General features: G+C 48.5%; 1 protein-coding gene across 1 annotated transcript in view; it reads left to right on the top strand.

The window, feature by feature from the left end:
- The first annotated feature begins 163 nt into the window (after positions 1 to 163).
- LOC147738134 (uncharacterized) overlaps positions 164 to 24,606 on the top strand; it is a 96,880-nt gene continuing 72,437 nt past the window's right edge. The window contains exons 1-2 of the mRNA XM_086952156.1: positions 164 to 218; positions 11,780 to 13,132. Of these exons, the coding sequence (XP_086808282.1) occupies positions 11,812 to 13,132 (1,321 nt within the window). The 5' untranslated portion in view covers positions 164 to 218; positions 11,780 to 11,811. The remainder of the gene's footprint in view (positions 219 to 11,779; positions 13,133 to 24,606) is intronic.

A 24,606-nucleotide genomic window follows, 5' to 3' on the forward strand; every position in this document is an offset into this window, starting at 1 on the left:
CCGGTGAGCCGGACACTGTTCACCTCTCCGGCCTGAGGAGCCAATCAGCGTCCGATAAAGGGGAGACTCTGCCGGCGCTGACTCGGAAGCAGCCATTTGTCTCAGAAAACAGAGATGTTTTAAACAACCTCCGCTCGGAACTGCCTCTGTTTCCGGTCACCCGGAAGTGGATCTGTTCGGGAGTTACAAAAGGAGAGCATAGTCAGCTTCGAGGGCAGGTGAGTCCAGGGGGGCACCAGAGGGCAGTGGGGGCTTCGAGGTGAGTCCAGGGGGGAGGGGACACCAGAGGGCAGTGGCGGCTTCGCGGTGAGTCCAGGGGGGAGGGGAGGGGACACCAGAGGGCAGTGGGGGCTTCGAGGTGAGTCCAGGGGGAGGGGACACTAGAGGGCAGTGGAGGCTTCGAGGTGAGTCTAGGGAGGAGGGGAGGGGATACCAGAGGGCAGTGGGGGCTTCGAGGTGAGTCTATGGGGAAGGGGAGGGGACACCAGAGGGCAGTGGGGGCTTCGAGGTGAGTCCAAGGGGGAGGGGACACCAGAGGGAAGTGGGGGCTTCGAGGTGAATCCAGGGGTCATTATTCTTGCCTCCATGCACTCAGGGGCAGAGGGGCTCTTGATTGTTGTTCAGACTGGCGGTGCTTCTATGCTTGGTGTCATGCAGCAGATCTTTGGTGATAAGAGCTTTAGATCTCAGAGGTATGTTCGCCTGAAGGGATGTCTGTCCACATTTCTGGACAGAATATCACCTTTTCTCAATGATTCATATTTAGGTTTTCCTAATGACTCTAAATGTTGTACAATGTTTGAAAGCGTATGAGCTTTGCTCAGTGGGACTCAAGCCAGATGCTGAAGGCCATTTGTTGATTGCCAAAAGCCGTTTTGTCCTGTCAGATCAGCTGATCTGGTCAGATGGGTTGGGCATTTTATGGCAGAAGGCGGGGGAGACGTGAGTACATTTGGGCACACTCAGTCAGGGGGTCAGTGCTGCCCAAAACATTTTTATTAGGCTCTAGCTTGGAAAATATTTTGAGGGTATAGATATGCTAATCTGATTCTAATATCAAAACATTTTATTATAAGCCAATGTGGCATCTGTGCTCGTTGACAAGCTTTAAACAAGCATAATCTCATCCTCTGGTCCTGAACTAGAATAACAAATATTATAGCTTTTTCCTTAGGAATTTTCAATTCTACTAAGGGCAGGGGGTAAAGGCTATCCCACTGTTAGTCAACATGTGCATTTGATGTGAATTAGGACCTCATTTACATGTTGGCAGCATGTCCAATGTGGATGCTGGACATGTAGTAATTGTTTTACTGTTTCTTACCGCCAGAAGGAACAATACAAATATTATAATGCTCCGCTCACCATGGGAGAAGACTCCCATGGCGAAAGGAGCATTATACCTTTTGTTTACAAAAAGAAAATCCAGTTTCAGGATTTTCTTTTTGCAAATAAAAAACAATTGCTCCATGCTACTGGCCTGCGTCCTGCTAGCACAGCCCCATAGAAAAGAGTAACACACATTGCCAGGAACCGCCGTCATGTTTTGATAAATTACTGTCTGCTTGGCGGTCATTTATAAATTAGGCGGACGGCCTCTCCACCATGGGGATAGAGTAATTTACTTTCGTCCCATGACGGAACTACATACCATCCACCCAATAATAAATCAAGCTCTTAATATTATATTCTACGATTGTGCCGGGTTTGAATATGTTCATTCGTTGTCCTTCTCTGTTATTTGAATGTTCTGTTTTGGGTTGGACGTTACCTTGTTTGAAGTTGTTTCATGTACTGAGCAGGAGTATAGGCCGTTCTAGAAAGCTGCACAGCAATATGGGCACTGCACCATTAACAGGTTGTATCCTGTGGTTCTTCTGGAGTTGCTCAATCAATCAAGACATTTATAGAGCGCACTACTTACCCGGAGGGTCTCAAGGCGCTTGGTGGGGGGGGGGGGGGGGGGGGGGGGAGGGGGGGTGCTGCTACTGCTCGAACAGCCAGGTCTTGAGCTTCTTCCTGAAGGAGAGGTGGTCTTGGGTCAGGTGCAGGTCGGTCAGGAGGGAGTTCCAGGTCTTGGCGGCCAGGTAGGAGAAGGACCTTCCTCCTGTTGTCGTTCTTCGGATGCGGGGGACGGCGGCGAGGGCGTGACTGGCTGATCGGAGATGGCGGTTGGGAGCGTAGAAGTTGATGCGGTTGTTGAGGTAGCTCGGGCCTTGATCGTGTAGGGCTTTGTGTGCGTGGGTGAGGAGACGGAAGGTGATTCTTTTGTTGACGGGGAGCCAGTGCAGGTCTCTCAGATGTCCGGAAATGTGGCTGTGTCGTGGGATGTCGAGGATGAGTCTGGCTGAGGTGTTCTGGATCTGCTGAAGTCTCTTCTGGAGCTTGGCGGTGGTTCCGGCGTAGAGGGCGTTGCCGTAGTCCAGTCGGCTGGTGACGAGGGCCTGGGTAACCGTCTTCCTGATCTCGGTGGGGATCCACCGGAAGATCTTCCGTAACATGCGCAGGATGTTGAAGCACGACGAGGAGACGGCGTTGACTTGTCTGGTCATGGAGAGGGAGGAGTCCAGGATGACGCCCAGGTTCCGTGCGTGGTCTGTCGGTTTGGGTGCAGTGCCCAGGGCAGGGGGCCACCAGGAGTCGTCCCAGGCGGAGGGCGAGGAGCCCAGGATGAGGACCTCCGTCTTGTCTGAGTTCAGTTTCAGGCGGCTGGTCGTCATCCACTCGGCTACGTGTTTCATCCCTTCGTGAAGGTTGGCTCTGGCGGCGGCGGGGTCGTTGGTCAGGGAGAGGATCAGCTGGGTGTCGTCAGCGTAGGAGATGATGTTGAGGTTGTGCTGGCGTGCGATGGCCGCGAGGGGGGTCATGTAGACGTTGAAGAGGGTGGGGCTCAGCGAGGATCCTTGAGGGACGCCGCAGATGACTTCGGTGGCCTCTGACTTGTACGGTGGTAGTCGGACTCTCTGTGTTCTTCCGTCGAGGAAGGAGATGATCCACTCCAGTGCCCTCTCCTGGATTCCGACGTTGCTGAGGCGCTGCACTAGGGTGAGGTGGCAGACCGTGTCGAAGGCCGCAGAGAGGTCTAGGAGGATGAGGGCCGCTGTTTCTCCGTTGTCCATCAGGGCTCGGATGTCATCGGTGGCCGCGATGAGGGCGGTCTCGGTGCTGTGGTTGGCTCGGAAGCCAGACTGTGAGGGGTCGAGGGATCCGTTCGTCTAGAGGAAGGTGGCCAGCTGCTTGTTGACGGTCTTCTCGATGACTTTGGCTGGAAACGGGAGGAGCGAGATGGGGCGGTAATTCTTGAGTTCGGTGGGGTCCGCTGTAGGTTTCTTGAGCAGGGCGCTGAGTTTGGCATGCTTCCAGCTCTCCGGGAAGGTGGCGGTGTCGAAGGAGGTGTTGATGATGACCCGCAGGTGGGGTGCGATGACAGCGTCGGCCTTGTTGAAGACGTGGTGAGGGCAGGGGTCGGTTGGAGATCCGGAGTGGATGGAGTTCATCATGCGGACGGTGTCTTCGGTGCTGATCGGAGTCCAGGCGCGGAGGGTGGTGGTGGGGGGCGGTGGTTCGGTCGTGGCGTGCGTCGGTTGAGTGCTGAAGCTGTTGTGTATGTCCGCGATCTTGTTGTGGAAGTAGGAGGCGAGGGAGTTGCAGAGGTCTTGCGATGGGGTGATGGCGTTGTTGCCGGCGTTGGGGTTGGAGAGCTCTTTCACGATGTTGAAGAGTTCCTTGCAGTTGTGTGCGTTGTTGTCCAGTCGTTCCTTGAATGCAGTTTTCTTGGTGGCGCGGATCAGTTGGTGGTGCTTCCGGGTGGCAAGCTTGAGGGTGGTCATGTTGTCCGGTGTTGGTTCCCTTCTCCAGGCTTTCTCGAGGGCTCTGCAGTTCTTCTTGGAGCTCTTGAGTTCGTCGGTGAACCATGGGGCCTTCTTGCTGCCGGGTTTGCTAGGCGGGGTCCTCAGTGGGGCGATTTCGTCCGCGCAGTTGCTGATCCACTTCGTGAGGTTGTCGGCGGCCTGGCTGGGGTTCGCTGAGCTGGCGGGAGGGTGCTGGCTCAGGGAAGCGGCGAGCTGGTCGGCTGTGATCTTGTTCCAGCTTCTTCGAGCAACCTGTTGCTGGTGGTGGTGGATCGTCGTTCTTTTGAATGTGAAGTGGAGGCAGCTGTGGTCCGTCCAGTGGAGTCCGGTGGCGTGGCTGAAGACGATGTCTTTGCAGGATGAGAAGACTGCGTCGAGTGTGTGTCCGGCGAGGTGGGTGGGGGTGGACACCAGCTGCTTGAGACCGAGGGATGCAAGGTTATCGAGCAGGGTGATGGTGTTGCTGTCTTTGGTCACAAAGTTTTCTCTTCCATGACCACCTGAAGGGTTTTACGCTATAGTGGAATTCTGTATCGTAACATCCATAGTGAAGTTAAAGTGACTTTTTGTTCTTCTGGATGTGAAGTTCCAAGTTGTTGATCTTTTGTTGGACTCAGCAAAGAAAGAGGCGTAGGTTTGGTGTCTCTGGTTGATAAAGGGACATGCATGTGCTGATCAGTCACTGAATTGATGGGAAATTAAGTTTTTGGTGTTTGTTCTTAATGGCGCTGCGAATATTGCAGCAAAGAATGAAAAGCACAATCTTCACCTCCATGTTGTTAATAAAATTGATTGTTCTTGACGCAAAAACTGCTAAACCTTTTGTCCTTTTAAATCTTCTATTACGTTGTACACTCCAGTGCACGTGAACAGTATCTAGCTCACAGAAAGCCCTTTAAATGTTCAATTATGGCATTCACTCGAGTGAGCGTGAACAGCTTCATGTGTATGATGCATGTATAATGCCTCTCCATCTCTAGGATTCTCTGAGGCCACATGTCATGTGTTGCTATGTAGTGCCGGAGAGGGAATGGTTTAGAACATTCTTCAGCCTGTCTCATGAAGCAGCATGGTTAACACCCTCATCGCACAGGTACTATCAAAAGTTCACATGCTCTTCTCTCTTAATGCTGGTAAGTGAGATTTGACACCTCACACCTGAAATATTGAATGTTGCGCCAGTATATTCCAGGGAATCTTCCTTTGCAACACTGATTTAGCTCATTATACATCTGGTACTTGTCCTTCCTACTGATACAGCTGTGTGGACTCTGGCCGTGAACCAAAGATTATCTGCCACTGCCATCAACTTGTGACCACTTATGTAGCACCGAGATATGCAGTGTATTATCACCTCTCCATCACCAGACACTGACTTCAAACATCCATCACCAACATTCTAACACATCTTGCACACACCACAGTAGCATAGGTAGGTCGCCGGTTTAGCCACGCCCAGTGAACACCACAAGGTCTCTGTCTCCTTCCTTTAGAATGTGCATTGAAGATAGACTGTGGAGCTTGGCCTTTGGAGTCAAGAACTGAGAGGAGCAGCTCAGGGTGTGGACACAACACATGATGGGAGACAGTAACTTGCTTACCTTCCAACTCACTCGGTGCCGCCGTGTGTCACACAATATTGGCTGAGCAAGTGATATCACACGGTTCGCACACAATTAGCTGGAATAGAGTAGAGAGCAGGTTTCCAGTGAATTATTGGAGGTTCTGTGAAGCTGATGTCCATGTCAGTGTTAAACTTCCTGGGACAGCGGCGGCTGCCTCAGAAACTTTGATTTTTGTGTTGGGGTGGAGGGGTGAATTTAAAGTGCCTCGGGTTGTGCTCTGCGCAAAGCCCTGTCATCTTCAAGGACTTGCCCCCCCACCGCACATCCTGAAATATGTTGGCAGGTTTCAGCCTGTGACCCCTCTAATGCTGTTGATCACCCTCAAACCTTTTGAGTTCCATAAGTTTCACACATCTGGGGTGGAGCACCAGTGGTATTCCATCTTAAATGTTCCAAAGTGCTCTCAGATATGCAAAGTTAAAGCGAATTCTATGTTGGGACCAGAGGCTTCTGATAATGCATTTCTCTCTCTGTTTTATTAGCTCAGCAGCTCATCAGCAACATTGAACTATAAAACCCATTCTGGGGCTACCTGTTCCATGGGAGACCCAAGCCTAAAGAAAACAGTCACTAATAACAGCTCCTCCTTTCTAGCAAAACAGACTACCAGCGAAAGCACCTTCTTTTTTTTGTTGCTCAGCAGCCGGATAAGGGTTTTTTCATATATGGGTATTACAGGGAAAGAATGTGCATGATTTGTGACTGCTCTGCTACTTTAATTTCTATATGTCACGCCATCCCCTGGGGTGTTTGTCATTATTCTAGTTAAATAGTTTTCCCCACTGAGTTCTTGGTGTTTCATCAGCCTGGCCTCCCACCCCCTGTGACAGCTTTGTTTGGCAGTTGTGGGTCAGGAAGTGCACACACAGTGACTGCACCCTTGCAAAAGCTTGAACTGTTCACTCCCCAGGGCAGTTTTAGTGCTGCATGCCCCAGTCAGTAATCCGCGTCGCGCAGTGACGTGTGTGTGCTACTAGAGGGTGCTTGAGTTTTTTCCTCCAGAAAGCTGACATTTATGCAGGAGGTAGGGATGTATTGTGGGGAGTACATTAGGTGCTCATCTGTCTGTTGGGCAATGATTTAGAGAACTCCCCGTGGGCTACAGTGGAGAGGAGAGCTCATTTGCAAATGGGTCTGCCTGAGTGGGCGTGTTCTACCACTAGGTCTATGGCAGCCAAGGAGGGTGTTGAGAAGCGTCCGTGACCTGAGAGTATGGCTCAGATCCCTGCCTTAGAGAGAAGGGGCAGGGGGCACGGGGAGCCGGCCCCCTTGGTTCCCACGGCCCGAGGGGGATGACCGGGAGCCTATCGGGGAGCAGAGTGCCAACCTGGGGTACCTGCCTGAGCTGACCCATTGGCAGCAGGAAGGAGGACCCACCAGGGAGGAATTTTGTGAACAGCAAAGAGTTTGCCTTTCTCAAGCGGGTATGCTGCAACAGGCTGCAGCCCAGGCAGCAGGTTACCAGTCGGGTTTACATCTGAACATCTGATATCGAGAATATTTAACAAAGGGAAACTATGATAGTAATACCATTTGGGGGTTACAAGGCAACCTAAACCGATAATAAGTACTCTCCTTTGTTTCTATCAAAATACAGTGTTAATTACCACTAAGAAAACCTTGAAAGACCTGTCCCTTTTTAGCTGGAAGCAACGGACCTTTGTCCCTTTTCAATGTCTTAGAAGCTACATTTTTTAAACTCTAACTAACCCACTGACATTGCAGCAAGTGGCATATGATGAAGAGTCGAAACGTGTCATGCCTGTGAATTTTTCAATAAAAGAACATCTCAAGTAGTTCTGGTGTGGTCCGTACAGCGTTGTAGGAAGCGCATGTTCCTTTTGGATTTACAGAGGTGTCTGACACACTTCATAACGGGCCCCAATCAGCGAGGAAGAGGCACTTCAAACTGTCAGGGTGATATATATATATATATATATATATATATATATATATATATATAATCTCCTCACTTCCGTGACTGGATAGCAGGTAGTTTTCCTTCGCCTCACAATCTGCGGACATGGACCAGCAAGTAAGTGCAATTAATTTATTTTCAATATGCCGCCATAACGTTTCGGCTTGTCCTATCTATATCTATCAAGCTCTGACCGAAACATTATAACTAGTGAAGAAATGACAAAGGAGAGGGGATTTTGCACAAATAAAGAGGAAGTGATTCGCCTTGTGCCTGTTTTACATGGAAAAGAGGGGCTGTTTTTTCTGAGCATGAGACTCATTGGATAATACGAAGAGAGAAATGCGTACTCCTTACAACTGTGTTCTTAATAGGATAGAAACCTTTCTGCACAATAGCTAAGAAATCTCAGCTCTTTCTATTAGGGTTCTGTTAAAAGGTCCTTTCCCCATGATGATAAGCAGTTGTCTCCATAGTGTCATAGCCTCGTCATTCCCAGGACTTTCAGTCCTGCATCATCTCTGGTCGAGGACTGTATGCAACATTTCTCTAACATGTTTACTTGTCTTCCCCTTCTTCGCGCATGTATACTCCTCAATACTGATGTTATTCCTTCAGGACCTCTTCTCTAAGTCCTCCTGCTTTTCCTGAAATATTATATTAATTTTCCTCAACTAAGTTATGTGGCGGGGTTATTGCTGTAGCTGAGAGTATCTGTTTGTCGCCTCCTACAATGACTTCATCTTGTCATCCAACTCATCCGTGTCCCTTTGTATGTCAGCTTCACAGAAACTTTCAATTTATAATTCACTCTCACACTGTTGCACCAACTGTGTGACACAACAAAATTAAAACCTTAATGGAGAAGATTGATTCACGTACCTTCCCCCCTGGTAGAGACCACTTCAGCACCTCAAATTATTTGACACAAGGAGTTCTCCACTTTCTTCCCTGAGACTTCTGCAACTTCTTTTTGGGGTGGCTAGATCTGGTTAGCTGAACAACGTGAGTCCAGTAACAAACTTTAAACAACTGAACCACTAAGTTGGACCAGTACCTCTGCCATTAATCCCCACCTAGTTGGTAATGGGATTGTTCCTGCTGCTGTTAAAGACACCACCGCAAATCCCTTTCTCTGGAAGCCAGGAGCAGATTTCTTGGTTTGAAAAAAGTTATTACTGATATTGTTACTTCCTTTTGCTCTTAGCTGGTGGAAAGGTTTGTAGCAAAACCACTTTCTCAAGGACTCTAGGGCATTATTTCAGCCACTACATAATACAGAGACAGTGCCTCTCCCGATTATGAATGAGCTGGAATGGGAGCAGGAACCAATGCTTTCTTCTCATTAGATCTCTCTGCTGCCTTTGCACAGTTGAGTACTCTCCTTGGTGAACCATGTTGAAGCTTTGGGCATCGGGTGCTAGGCCTTAAAGAGGTTCATATCATTCTTTACAGGCTGAACATGTATCTCCAGATTGGGCAACTTTTCGTCCAACACATTGCATGCAATTTCAGAGTGACTCGCGGGTCCTCAATCTCGCCCCATTTGTTCACCAGCTATGTAATCCCAGTTGTTGGAGCTTTAATTGAGAAATGTGTTAGAGCATTTATGTATTCTGACGACACCCAGATCTTGCTGTCTCTAGACAGTTACTCTCCCCTCGCCTCACATTCCACCAAACAATGCCTGTCTATAGCAGTGGCTGGGTTGCAATACACTAAAGTGAAACGTAGCGAAGACAGAAGTTCTACTTATTAATTGTCATAATGACTTATGGCTTGATGCCTACTAGCCTTCGGAGGTGGGCACTCTTCCACTGTTTGCTCAAAATGTGTAGAGCTTGAAAGTAAAGATCAACAGTTCTCTCTCGGTCTGGCAAGTTCTGTCAGTTCTGTCATTGTGCATGTATCATATTAAAAGCCTGAAAAAGATTGCCCCTTATTTGACTCTAGAAAGCAGGCACCTTGCATCAGCTGCATAGATTGGGTCCAGTTTGGACTAGTCGAACATTCTCTACTTACAGTTTCCTACACTCCACACAAATGTTTATTTTGATAGCCCAAAACATGGCCAATGCCTCCTTCTCAGTAGTGGAATGTCTACATTCAGCCTCTGGCAAAGCCCTAGATACAAAGGCAATAATGACTTTCTTTCAGATCATGCCGCTGTTTCAGTTCCACTCCTAGGCCCTTGTCTCTGGTGTCCGTAACAACACAGTGGATAATACGAAGAGAGAAATGCGTACTCCTTACATCTGTGTCCTTAATAGGATAGAAACCTTTATACACAATAGCTAAGAAATCTCAGCTCTTTCTATTAGGGTTCTGTTAAAGGTCCTTTCCCCATGATGATGCAGACTGTGAGCATTCACAAGACTCTCCCAAACTCTCCTTTGATGGCCATGTCCATAAAGTAGTAGGGAAATGTTTTGGGGTTCTGAAAACCCTAAACCGTACTTTGGACCTTCTTCCTCTTGAGGCCAGACGCACCATGCATGTATCATATTAAAAGCCTGAAAAAGATTGCCCCTTATTTGACTCTAGAAAGCAGGCACCTTGCATCAGCTGCATAGATTGGGTCCAGTTTGGACTAGTCGAACATTCACTACTTACAGTTTCCTACACTCCACACAAATGTTTATTTTGATAGCCCAAAACATGGCCAATGCCTCCTTCTCAGTAGTGGAATGTCTACATTCAGCCTCCGGCAAAGCCCTAGATACAAAGGCAATAATGACTTTCTTTCAGATCATACCGCTGTTTCAGTTCCACTCCTAGGCCCTTGTCTCTGGTGTCCGTAACAACACAGTGGATAATACGAAGAGAGAAATGCGTACTCCTTACATCTGTGTCCTTAATAGGATAGAAACCTTTATACACAATAGCTAAGAAATCTCAGCTCTTTCTATTAGGGTTCTGTTAAAGGTCCTTTCCCCATGATGATGCAGACTTTGAGCATTCACAAGACTCTCCCAAACTCTCCTTTGATGGCCATGTCCATAAAGTAGTAGGGAAATGTTTTGGGGTTCTGAAGACCCTAAACCGTACTTTGGACCTTCTTCCTCTTGAGGCCAGACGCACCATGACCCAAGCATTAGTCACCTCCCGTATTGATTATGGCAATGTGCTACTTTTAGGGACAACGGAAAAGAACATCAGAAGACTGCAGGTTCTCCAAAACACGGCAGCACGGCTAGTCCTCAGGCTACCCAAAAGAGCAGCCTCCACTGGCTTCCTATAAAAAAGAGGATCCTATTCAAAGCGCTCTTAATATGCTATAGAATAACCTCCCAAAAAGCCCCTGAATACCTGAAGGATCTAGCCATCCCCTACGAGCCCAATAGAGCACTTCGCTCTAGGGTAACTGGTCTACTTAAAATCCCCCGGATAAAAAAAGCCAGAATGGGAGGCCGCTCCTTTCGAGTGATGGTAGCCAACAAATGGAATTCTCTCCCAATGAACATCAGACTAGCAGAGTCTGAAACCATATTTAGGAAACTTCTAAAGACCCACCTGTATACCCTGTAGGTCCTTCCCACTTCTCCTGCTGCTCTCTCCACAGCGCGGGGACACGCCGGGACGGCGTCACCAGGCGCTTTACAAACCCCTTTATTATTATTATTATTAACCTCTGCAAATTCTTCTCGTATTCCCTACTCCACATATAGTCTGCACCCTTCCTCAGCACGGCTCACATGGCACAAGTAAATTAGGTACAAACTGAGAATAGAATGTTTCTCACCAAAAGCGCGAGTGCCTCTTCTTCTTTCTTTATGGGTCTAGGTATTTCCTGTGTGGCTTTAATTGATTCATCTTTGGGGCAGACCCCATCAGCAGAGATTACATGACCTAGGTAGCTCAATTCCTGACCAGCAAATTAGTATTTTTATCTGGAAATTTTAAATCTATTATTCCTCAAGTCTCGATTTCATAGGGAATATCTATTATGGTAAAGCTTACCAAATTTTCGTAAAAAAAAAAAATAAAGACTTACAAAAACGTAATAAGTCCGTTAAATTATAGGGTTAGGTTTGATGAGGTCAAACTGATACATTTTGAAGCTTAACAGATCTGCTCTGGATGGGTAGTCCTCTCTAGCAGGGCAGAGCAGACCTGCATGAAATCTCAGCATATCACATAAGGGCAGCACTGAGCGGGATTTAGATGTGTAGCAGGGTAACTCCTGATGTCCTCAGATACAGCCTGACCTTGAGCAGGGTAGATCCTCTCCAGCTCTTGAGACAATTTAGTTCTTTCGAGCCATTAGCTGGACTGATTAATTTTTATTTAAAGCTTAAACAACGTTTGGTGAGACAGGAAGGAGTATTTTGACCTAATTGTCCTGTGATAATGTGTTGTCTTTTCTATTTTCTTCCCCTTCACAGACACTTGAGGACTTGAACATCAGAATTTCAGAATGGAGAAAAGGCAGGTTCCAAGACAAAAAGGAGAAGTGCAGTGTTCACCTGAACCCGTAAGAGTTGCACTCCCTTCTTCTTGTATCCATAATGTGTCCTCTTCAAGATCCCAGACTGATGCTCAGAGGGTCTGTGAGATGGAACCTCTATCAGGGAACCTGCCTAACATGATCCTTTTATCTGTGTTGGAGCAGTTGGAAGCCAAACTGGATAACTTGCAGAATACCTTAGAGGGTGTGCCGTCAAGAGTCGCTGGGCTTATGGAGCAAATCTGGATAGCAAAGGGTCTGGATTACTTTGAAAATGGGGGTGTGTCTTTGGAGATGGCCAGTCCGGTGGTGGTTAGAGATTATCCTCTCAGCAGGTCCCCTCCGATCAATCTTTCAGTCCGGGCAAAGGAGGAGAACCAATGCCTTCAATCTACATCTCCACCTGGTCGTGACCCACAGCGGGATCAGTGTCTCCAACCTACGTCTCCTCATGGGCATGAACCAAAGCAGAGCCAGTGCCTCCAACCTCTGTCTCCGGCTGGCCCTGGATCACACCAGGATGGTACTGGCTCCAGGTGCCCTCCTCCGGATGTTCAAGTCATCCCAGGTGAGCAAAATCTTTGTCTTCCACCAAGGTTTGATGATGGGCAGGAACCACAGCAGGACCAGTGCATACAACTAGTTTTCCCAGTTGAACAGGAACAAGAGGAGCATGTGAAAAAAGAACCATTGTATGCAGATAGTTGGGGCGCAAAACAGAACGTCTGCCTGCAGCCACTGTTTCACAAGGGACATGAGCCACAGCGAAACCACTGCACACAACCAATGCTCCCAGATGGGGAGGGACCAAGTGAACGCCTACAGCAAGAGTTGTTGTGGTTTGATGGTGACGGTCAACGGCAAAACCTCTGCAGACGACCAGCATTTCAAGAAGACCAGAGTCTGCAGCTCAACACATGCCTGCAGGTTCTTTCTGATACACATGAACCACATCAGAACTGCAAGACCGAACCAATGCACCTTGAGGCACTCAGTCCAGATCGCGGCTTTAAGCTAGAACCACCGAGTCCTGAGGACTACGATCAGAACTACAAGCAAGAACCACTGGGCCCTGAGGACTACGATCAGAACTACAAGCAAGAACCACTGCATCCTGAGGACCGAGATGAGAACTCTGACCTACAACCAACATGTGCTGATGCGCAGGGCCCATCTGGATCCTCATCCTTCCTGACACAGAATGCTGCTGATACTGATGGAGCTATCACTACAGACCCACTGGAGAGAGGAAATACAGACGCAGATGGATTGCTGCTCAAAGCCATCCCAGGTATTTGTTTCATACTGAATGACCATGCAGAATGTCGAGTTATTTGTACAGATCTGAGGGAATGTAGCATAAAATATCTCCAAAGTGGATCTTTCCAGATTTTTAGTAAGACCTGCAGGGGGCCAAATCTGAGTTGTGTGGACTGGTATCTTTGGGGGCGGGGCCTTGAGTACACCAGAAGGGGTTATGTACCTAGTATCTCCTTTATTTTCGCAAAGGAGTTTCTCCTTCTCGTTCAGTGATAGGCTAAGAATTGGGACTCTGCACATGAAAAATGACATGAATTCTGGTCTGTGCATGAGACTCCCCCATCCGGGCTCAGGACCTCTGAGGAATTAGTGCCAGAATCAGTGATTTCAATTCAAGCACCGCAATACTCACCATCCCCTAAGTGTGAGATGAAAGTGAGGTGTTATTCACCAAGAGTAACATTGCCCTTTTTTGTTGCTAGTGCATACTAAAGCACTTTAGAGATGGGGCTGGGTCTATGTGATGTGTGAGTGCACAGAATATAAGAGGATTTCTGGGTCAGTCAGGGTCTGCTTCTTAGGAGGAGAGGAAAGCAGTGTGAATAAGACAAGTGATCTGTAAGTCAGGTCTGTAGTGGTGGAATGCGTAGGGTAAGGTCCGTGGCACCCAGAGCCTTCGATAAGAAGTGGTCTAGATCTGTAGTGTGTAGGTACATGTACGTAGAACTGGGTGGCCTGCAGGTCAGAGAGGGTCAGTTGTAGTTATAACATACTACATCATGTAGAAAAATGTACAAGTTCAGAGAGGTTTCAAGATTAAGTGTGGTCTGTAGGGTTATGTGCACAGTACAAGGTGGTCTGAATATCAAACTGGGTTGGTTGTATTACAGTATACAGGATAGGGTGATCTATTTTATTATGTTTATTTTATCTACTATGAGCCCCATTATAAGGCCTTAGCTATGTCTGCCATTATGTCTCCTATTACATTTCCCTCACTTTTTCCTCCGTCCAAGTCAGAAATATCAGCGATTAAAGAAAATCTGCTGGAGGGTGAGTGAAGTAAGTGGTGATTGCTCTGAGATATATGGAATTACTGTGGAAATTTGGCTCTGAAATATGTGGAATTACTGTGGAAATTAGGCATCTGATTCCCCCAGTCATTCCAGAGTACTATGATTGCATAAGATTATTGGCTCTGTGATCATATTTATGCGAACAATAGGTTTATGATATCAAATGTATCTTTTTTAAGGCCAATTCTTATTTCTTCCTTCTTTAGATAGCTATTGTGTCTTAGCTCCTCTTTAGACAATTCAGTGCACATTACGAGGACCAAATCATGCAAGTTTCTGCCTCTCGGCACAAAATGGTGCAGTACAGTGTGTTGCGATAAGCTGTAAGCATATCCCTTGCAGCATCGTCCACTTTGATACCCGCCCTGAAAAAAAACCCTGATAAGCCAATCTGTTCATCCTCTCTGCTTGGCCATTACTCTGTGGGTGATGAAGACTAGCAGATTTATTCTTGATACCCGTTCCATCCAAATACTACTTAATCTCCCTCAAGACAATTTGTACACCATTATCCAATACCAATTCACCCCGAAAACCCTCTCTGCCATGTACAAACCGTACTTGCAACCAATTTGACATGTAGTCCACAAGCACAATGGCAAATTTCTGATGCACAGGAAGCATCTGAAACTGACCTAAAAAAACATTACATTCATTGTCCCGTACTGTCAGGAAAACCCACTTCTGTCATAAGCAGAACTGTGTACATCAGCCTTTTATCATTTTGCAAACAACTGGTGACTCTCTCTAATTAATTTTTCCACATCCCTGTCCATGGCAGGCTACCAGTATTGCATTGTCAGTCGTTTGTTGTTGGATATCACACCTAAATGTCCTTCATGGCTCAGCTCTGACAGTATGAACTTGGCTATCGGTCTGCCGTTCACACAACAAATCTTTATTCTTTTGGCCAATCTTTCTTCATGAAATGAATCACTTTCAATAAAATAGAATCTTCATCCAATGTCTTTCTCTACTTTTGCCCCCCCCCCCCCCTCCCACACACACTCTCTTTACCCGGCCAACAAATACTTGCTGCAATACATTCCACATCTTCACAGTCATTCTTTTTATTCTTATGTTCCACATCTTCCTGCCCTCAGGGAAGTCGAGGCAAGCAATCAGTATTTTTGTTCCTATCTCCTGCAGTGTGTTCGACCTCAAAATGATGTTTCAAAAGTTTTAAACTTAACCTCACTAACCTGGCAGTAGCCTACTGGTGTTCACATTATTACCATTCAAAAGAGGTTGATTATCAGTTCATATTCTAAACTTGGTCCCACACAAGGATGACTGAAACTTTTCAGTTGCCCACGTGCAGTCCTGCATCCCACGCTCAATGGTCGAGTGTTTACATTCATGTGGTCACAGTGTGTGTGATGCCCTTGCACATTCATCATTTCCTTTACCTTGAGTCACTACAGCCCAATTGCCAAAGCTACCAGTATCATCAGTGATAGAGCACTCATTGCCTGGTAGATATGGACTCAGAAGTGCTACATTGAGCAGTTTTCCCCTAATCTCTGCAAATGCACCTTCCTGTCTCCAACCCCAGACAAATCAAACTTTCTTATTGAAAAGGTTGTGAAGTGGTTCAGCAATCACAGCAACATTTTCAGTACATTTTGAATAAAATTCATACATTCCTGGGAGGAGGACCCCAAGAGTAGGGCCCTGAACCCCCGTTACCTGTCCTGGAAACTGGAGGTACCATGGAAAACCAGGGGGCGGCAAGGGTTAACCCGTTGCTCCCGACCTCCTCCTTGCAAGAAGTAGGAGGTGGCTTTACGGAGAAGGACCAATCAGGAAGGCCGACAAGTAAAGAAAAGGCAGAGACGGAAGACGCGGAGAGACCCGATGAGGAGGAGGCCGGAGTGTACATCGAGGTGAAGCAGCAGGACACCGGAGGAGAGAAGAGGGAAGAGACGTTGAGAAAACGGGACGACGGCAATGATACCCCGGACGAAGGAGAGGAGTGGAGCGAGGATTGGTGGATCTCCACCTCGCCCAGGAGGTGCGAAAACGCTTCCGCAGCTCAGGAGAGCTGCAGCTAGGATGGTGGGTGAACCGGGTGAATTGAGGGCACCAAGCTAGAAGGGGAGAGCATATTGAGGTACAGGGAGGAAGTCAAGGGGTGTTTGTACTGCACCAAAGTAAGCCACATATTGTCTTTTCTTTTATGAGGATATTTCCTTAGTGTCTGCCTTTGTTTTTCTTTCACCGTTTACCGATGGCTTGGGCTAATACTCGTCTTTGGTGATTCTCTTCCTATAAGTCCTGAGTGACCTGGCTTGAATTACCTACACTGAAAGGGGGGTAAAGGGACCGTTAAGCCCTGGGCCACAATAAATAGGCTTTAATCGCCTCTTCATGCACAACGTGTTGTGGTGACGGACACAATCCCATCTCCTGACCAAGGACTGTTCCAAGAACCCGAGTCTCATCATCCTGTTTTGTTCTTTTCTTTTCGAGCCATCTGGGGGACAGACAGTCGAAGGGGATATCAGGAATCACCAGGAAACAGGAGCACACCAGAAGAGACCCTCTGACCACCCACCAGGACAGCAGCTCAAGAAGAACTCTTGATTTCCTCTACAAACTACAAATAAACCGGAACAATTGATAAACACCTAAAGCCTCCTAGCTTCTATTTCTGCCCATCCCTCCCACAATTCCCTTAAACTCAAGTTGTTGGTCACAGTGTTTTGGAGCAGGTATTTCAGTGACTGTCAACAGGCCTGGCCATAGTCCAATCCCTTTAGTTGAAACCACACGCCCAAAATTTCCAACCAACCATACATTTAACACTTTTTTTAAATTTCAATCCTCTTTTCAGGAAGGCTCTCAAGATATTCTAACTGTACGCATATGCTTCTCTAAATCTTTGTCGAAAATCAAAGCATTGTTTTGGAAAACCAAAACTTCAGAGAGACCATTCACCTCCTCTGCCATCCTCCTTTGGAATATGGCTGCTGCAGGGGCGAGACCAAATGGCATCGTGTAAAACTGATCTACTACATCAGGAGCCACAAATGTCCTCATATGTCTTGACTCCTTGCTCAATAGAACTTGATGATACCCTGAGGCCATATCCAATTTTGAGAAGATTTTTGCTCCAGCAAGTGTTACCATTTCATCTATTATGGGTAAAGGATGATGTGGGAAAGCTCTCTTTCTGTATGGTCACCCCCACACTTGTTTCCCAGTGCTGATGGTTTTGACTCTGAAAGTGCACTGAGACCTGCTAACCAGACCCCAGTGCCAGTGCTCACACCCAAAAACTCTTACCTGTGAATTGGTAACCCCAGTTGGCAAAGACTTTAACCCGCTTATAAGTCACTGGTATGTGGTACCTGTGAAACCAAGGGGAGTTAAAGGGATCATTAGGGCCTGAAGCTCTGTTTGTGCCACCCTGAGTAACCAAACTAATCAGATGTTAGCAGGTCTGCCATCTTTCTATCTCTGTCTCTGTTGGTCTTTTCTGCTGTCTGCCTCTATCTTTTCCACTCATTTTGCATCTCTATCTTTCCATAACTTGCCTCTGCCTCTCTCTGTGCCCCAGAATCTCTGTCTTTTTCACTGCGCATGTGCCCGCCTCTTTTCTGCTTTTCCACTCTGCCTCTCTCTTTAGCTTTCATTTATGGCCGTGGCGTAGCCTGCCAGAACCAAAAACAAACTATAGAGATATTTCCTTGAAGTTAAACAGCACTCCCATGCAACAACTTCATGTCGCACAAACGAAAACATGCTGGGGTTAGTTCCACTGTTGGACTTTTCGCTTTTTAAGGTGACTTGGTGTTAGTTGTTTTTGGCTTCTGCGCACTTTAACCCTGTGTCCCAGTGTGAAGTGCATGCGCAGTCTGAGTGCGTGTGGTGAGATTGGCCTGCCCTCCCATTGGAATGCATGGGGAATGTGTGTGTCCATGGTAGTTCCTGATGTGTGGGGAGTGCAGGGGTGAGTTTGGTATGTGCGAACTCGTGAGATTAAATGCTGCGCAATGGTGTGCGCAGATTTAATGTGTCTAGTGTAGAAGTGCCACTTCTAGAAGTTGGCATGTCTGCTTTTGACGAAGTGTTGCTCATTTATTTATTTATTTAAACAGCGCCAGAACTCCATAGCGTTTCAGTGTTGTTTACTTATCTATTTCCATAGCGCAAGGATTCTATAGCGTTTCAGCATTTATTTATTAATTTAAACAGCGCCAGGACTCATTAGCTTTTTTCACCGCCTGGTCACTGCTTTACTGGATGCTTGCTTGCTCGCTCCAATATTTACCTGCGCATTGTGAAATTGACCTTGTGTGTTATCCCCCGGCGCCCTGCTCTGCCCTCCCCTCCATTTTGATTCTGTTGTTGTTGTTGTTCCCTTGAGCCCGCCACGCCTCCCAGCTGAGCCGCCCTCCCACTAGCAATATAGAGCGCCCTCTGACCTCACAGCGACGTGATCCACTCCTCGCTCCTGCCTCGAGTGGTCGCTCCCCTGCCTGCCTGCTGCTGAAAGGCGGTATCGTACTGCAAAGCTGCTTTTGACGAAGTGTTGCTCATTTATTTATTTATTTAAACAGCGCCAGAACTCCATAGCGTTTCAGTGTTGTTTACTTATCTATTTCCATAGCGCAAGGATTCTATAGCGTTTCAGCGTTTATTTATTAATTTAAACAGCGCCAGGACTCATTAGCGTTTTTCACCGCCTGGTCACTGCTTTACTGGATGCTTGCTTGCTCGCTCCAATATTTACCTGCGCATTGTGAAATTGACCTCGTGTGTTATCCCCCGGCGCCCTGCTCTGCCCTCCCCTCCATTTTGATTCTGTTGTTGTTGTTGTTCCCTTGAGCCCGCCACGCCTCCCAGCTGAGCCACCCTCCCACTAGCAATATAGAGCGCCCTCTGACCTCACAGCGACGTGATCCACTCCTCGCTCCTGCCTCGAGTGGTCGCTCCCCTGCCTGCCTGCTGCTGAAAGGCGGTATCGTACTGCAAAGCTGCTTTTGACGAAGTGTTGCTCATTTATTTATTTATTTAAACAGCGCCAGAACTCCATAGCGTTTCAGTGTTGTTTACTTATCTATTTCCATAGCGCAAGGATTCTATAGCGTTTCAGCGTTTATTTATTAATTTAAACAGCGCCAGGACTCATTAGCGTTTTTCACCGCCTGGTCACTGCTTTACTGGATGCTTGCTTGCTCGCTCTAATATTTACCTGCGCATTGTGAAATTGACCTCGTGTGTTATCCCCCGGCGCCCTGCTCTGCCCTCCCCTCCATTCTGATTCTGTTGTTGTTGTTGTTCCCTTGAGCCCGCCACGCCTCCCAGCTGAGCCGCCCTCGCCCCTCCCCCCTCCACTTTCCATATATGACAGGAGTTCCCGCGCGCAGCGTTTACGTGCAGCGACCGCGCCCAATCCGCGCCGAAGGTGCGCCAAAGGTAAGCCCGTCTACGCCCTTCCGCGCCTGGACCGCGCCCAGCGCCAGACCCCCTGCCCCTCGCGCTGCCCAGCCCTCCCGCATTACCTACGATACCGCCACCCTCCTAGCCCTTAACCCCGGTCGCGCCCCCAACTGCGTCCAAGCCGCTCCTGGACACACCCATGGACCTTTCTCCTGCTACTCCTGCAAATTCAGCGGCACCGACAACATCTCCGCTACGACCACACCACAGATTCCCGACCCCAACCACCTACAATGCATCCTTCTCAACACCCGCTCGGTCCACAGACACGCCATTGACCTATGGAATCTACTAGACACCATCTCTCCGGACGTCGCCTTCCTAACAGAAACATGGATGAACGCTTCCTCAGCCCCAGACATCACCATTGCCATCCCGGAAGGCTATAAGATCACTCGCAAGGACCGTACCGGCCACACAGGAGGAGGAATCGCCATCGTCCATAAGAATTCCATCCGAATCTCAACCAGCTCTGACGCCAACCTCGCCAACTCCGAACACCTTCACTTCCAGATCCACATCGACCCCAAGACCACACTCAGAGGCACCCTCCTCTACAGACCACCAGGACCCCGTGCAAAATTTAGTGAAGACATCACGGACTTCATCACTCCTCACGCGCTCCCCTCCAAAGACTACATCCTTCTGGGAGACCTCAACTTTCACCTTGAAAAGATCAACGACCGCAACACCACCACCCTCTTGGACAACCTCGCCAACCTCGGACTTAAACAACTGGTCACTTCCCCCACCCACATCGCAGGTCACACACTCGACCCCATCTTCACCTCCAGCAATCATGTCTCCTTCAGCCACACTACGGATCTCCTCTGGACTGACCACAGCTGCGTTCACTTCACCTACAACAAGCCAAAACCCATCAACCACCTCCAACCAACTCTGCAAAGAAACTGGAACAAAATCACCATCGACCAGATCTCCTCATCGCTCCTTCTAAACACCCCAGCCCACTCTTCTAACCCAGACCAAGCCGCCGCCAACTTCACCCTATGGTTATCCAACACCGCCGACACCTTAGCACCACTGAAAAAACGTCAATGCAAACCTGGCAGCAAGAAGGCCTCATGGTTCAACGATGATCTTAAGAAGTCCAAGAAACTCTGCCGCTCCCTTGAAAAGGCCTGGAAAAAAGACCCAACCACTAGCACCAAGGACGCCTTCAAAAACGCCACCCGCACTCACCACCAACTAATCCGAAAGGCCAAGAAAACAGCATTCAAGGATCGACTTGACAACAACGCCCACAACAGCAAGGAACTTTTCAACATCGTCAAGGAATTTTCCAATCCCTCGGCCAACTCCAACGACATCACCCCCTCTCAAGCCCTCTGCGACTCCCTAGCCTCATTCTTCCACAACAAGATTGCAGACATCCACAACAGCTTCGACAAACAACCCGGAGACCTACCCACCCAACCATATGCTGAACACTCTCCCCCCGTGAACACCCTTAACGACTGGAACCCAATCTCCACTGAGGACACCATCCGCCTGATGAACTCCATCCACTCAGGATCCCCCACAGACCCATGTCCTCACCACATCTTCAACAAAGCAGACTCCGTCATAGCACCGCACCTCCGAGACGTCATCAACTGCTCCTTCAACTCCGCCACCTTCCCGGAAAACTGGAAACACGCTGAACTCACCGCCCTTCTGAAAAAACCCACAGCGGACCCCACCGAACTCAAAAATTACCGCCCCATCTCGCTCCTTCCTTTCCCGGCCAAAGTAATCGAGAAAGCTGTCAACAACCAGCTCGCCACTTTCCTCGAAGCCAACAAATCCCTCGACTCCTCACAATCTGGCTTCCGAGCAAAACACAGCACTGAGACCGCCCTCATCGCAGCAACAGACAACATTCGAACTCTACTGGACAATGGAGACACAGTCGCCCTCATCCTCCTCGACCTCTCTGCAGCATTCGACACAGTCTGCCACAGCACCCTTTTACAATGCCTCAATAACATCGGAATACAAGGAAAAGCACTTGAATGGATCACCTCGTTCCTCACCGGAAGAACCCAGAGAGTCCGCCTTCCACCATTCAAGTCCGAGGCCACTGAAGTCATCTGTGGCGTACCACAAGGATCCTCACTCAGCCCCACCCTCTTCAACGTATACATGAGCCCCCTCGCGGCCATCGCCCGCCAACACAACCTCAACATCATCTCTTACGCGGATGACACTCAACTAATCCTTTCTCTCACCAATGACCCCAGCACCGCCAAAACTAACCTACACGAAGGAATGTAAGAAGTTGCCGAATGGATGAAACACAGCCGCCTGAAACTGAACTCAGATAAAACAGAAGTCCTCATCTTAGGTACATCCCCCTCCGCATGGGACGACTCTTGGTGGCCGGAAGCCCTTGGAAAAGCTCCCAGCCCGACAGACCACGCACGGAACCTAGGCGTCATCCTGGATTCTTCACTATCAATGAACAGACAAGTCAGCGCCGTATCCTCGTCCTGCTTCAACATTCTTCGCATGCTCAAAAAAACATTTCGCTGGATCCCCACCGAAACCAGGAAAACTGTCACCCATGCAAAGAAACTGGAACAAAATCACCATCGACCAGATCTCCTCATCGCTCCTTCTAAACACCCCAGCCCACTCTTCTAACCCAGACCAAGCCGCCGCCAACTTCACCCTATGGTTATCCAACACCGCCGACACCTTAGCACCACTGAAAAAACGTCAATGCAAACCTGGCAGCAAGAAGGCCTCATGGTTCAACGATGATCTTAAGAAGTCCAAGAAACTCTGCCGCTCCCTTGAAAAGGCCTGGAAAAAAGACCCAACCACTAGCACCAAGGACGCCTTCAAAAACGCCACCCGTAGTCCAGTCGGCTCTAGTCACGAGCCGACTGGACTACGGAAACACCCTCTACGCAGGTACCACCGCTAAACTCCAGAAGAAACTCCAACGAATCCAAAACGCCTCAGCCAGGATCATATTAGACATCCCACGCAACGAACACATCTCTGGTCACCTGAAAGACCTCCACTGGCTACCCGTCAATAAGAGAATCACTTTCCGACTGCTAACCCACGCACACAAATCACTCTACGACATCGGACCAGAATGCCTTAACTCGCGACTGTCCTTCTACACCCCCTCCCGCCAACTACGTTCTTCCAGCCAAGCCCTCGCCACTGTACCTCGCATCAACAAGACCACCATGGGAGGCAGATCCTTCTCATACCTGGCTGCTAGAACATGGAACTCACTCCCCACTTACCTTCGCCTTACCCAGAACCACCTAGCATTCAGAAAGCAACTTAAAACATGGATATTTGACAAGTAATCCTCCTCCCCTTCCTAAGCGCCTTGAGACCCTCTGGGTATGTAGTGCGCTATATAAATTCTTTGACTTGACTTGACTTGACTAGTAAATGTGAATTGACTGCCTGGCTTGTGATTGGCTGGTGTGCCTGGCTCCAGGAGTCAGGATGGTCTGCCCTGGTGGTGAATGGAGAGATCTGCATGTTGATGGGAGGGAGGAGTGCACCTGAACCACTCACTCCTGAGGCGGAAGCCGGGAGCAGGACCTGCACTCTATTTTAAATTTTGAGAGTCACTATATTTACTGTGCTTTTTAAAAACTCACCTTACTTATTTCCTGACATCCTCAGGACAAAAGCTAGTTCATAAGAAGCTCACGCAGTGGAGTTTAACGCTGCAGCGGACTCGAGAAACTGACACACCCTCGCCGCCATTACCGGCGTTACCCGAGGCCACGCCCCTTTCGAGGCCATGCCCCCCCTCTTAGACCATAAAAGGACGCTGAATGCGAGCGCCTTGCTAGAACCACTCACTCCTGAGGTGGAAGCCGGGAGCAGGTCCTGCACTCTATTTAAAATTTTGAGTCACTATATTTACTGTGCTTTTTAAAAACTCACCTTACTTATTTCCTGACATCCTCAGGACAAAAGCTAGTTCATAAGAAGCTCACGCAGTGGAGTTCAACACTGCCGCGGACTCGAGAAACTGACACACCCTCGCCGCCATTACCGGCGTTACCCGAGGCCACGCCCCTTTCGAGGCCACGCCCCTCCCCCTATAGTCATCTCACCCTCCCCATTTAAACATGTGTATTTTCCGGACGCGCAGCGGGCGCGCCTAAGGCAAGCCCATCTACGCCCGTCATCGCCAAGTCATCGCCTCTCGCCTGTCTCCCTGGCCAAGCTCCACGGGAACTTCGCCACTATGATAGGGAATTTCTTGTCGCCCTGAACCCTGGACAGAGGTGTGAGGAAATCTCAGGCCATCTCGGACAGACATGCCTACAATGTAAGTCTTGTCATTTCGCTACCCCCAGCCCTTGCTTATCTGGGCTTACATTAGGCTCGCCTAAGTATACCCCTCTCACCGTTTTCCAACTGAATGTTAGATCCCTCGTTAAACACCACTTAGAGGTAAACACTCTCCTACTGGATAAAACCCCTGACATTCTCTTTCTATGTGAAAACTGGCTTCGTGATGACATGACTTGTATAGCTAACCTCACGCTGCCAGAGGGCTATTTAATGAAGACTTTAAATAGAGACGCTAGAGACGGCGGCATAGCAGTCCTCTACAAAAAACAATATAGCTGCTCCTTCACTAAGGAAGATATCTGGGGCTGTGAAAGCGCTCAATTCAAGATCACGACAGGCCCACATTTTGCCTTGTCTGGGCTCTACATCTATCGACCCCCTGGACCTGCCTCAAAGTTTATCGAAGCCCTCCTTGAGGTGGCTAACTCCTTGGTGGTGAGCCTGGCCAATTTTACCATACTAGGAGATCACAACCTCCACTTTGACTCGTCCCAAGACCCTACCATCAAAAACCTCCTGGCTGATTTTGCAGCCTTACAATTAAAATCTTTAATCCAGGCAGCCACACACTCGGCTGGGCATATACTAGACCCTGTCTTCACTAATATCCCGGAGGTTATAACAGAAGCGCCCAAAC

Source organism: Lissotriton vulgaris, chromosome 1_1 (genome assembly GCF_964263255.1).
Source record: "Lissotriton vulgaris chromosome 1_1, aLisVul1.2, whole genome shotgun sequence".
Taxonomy (NCBI): domain Eukaryota; kingdom Metazoa; phylum Chordata; class Amphibia; order Caudata; family Salamandridae; genus Lissotriton; species Lissotriton vulgaris.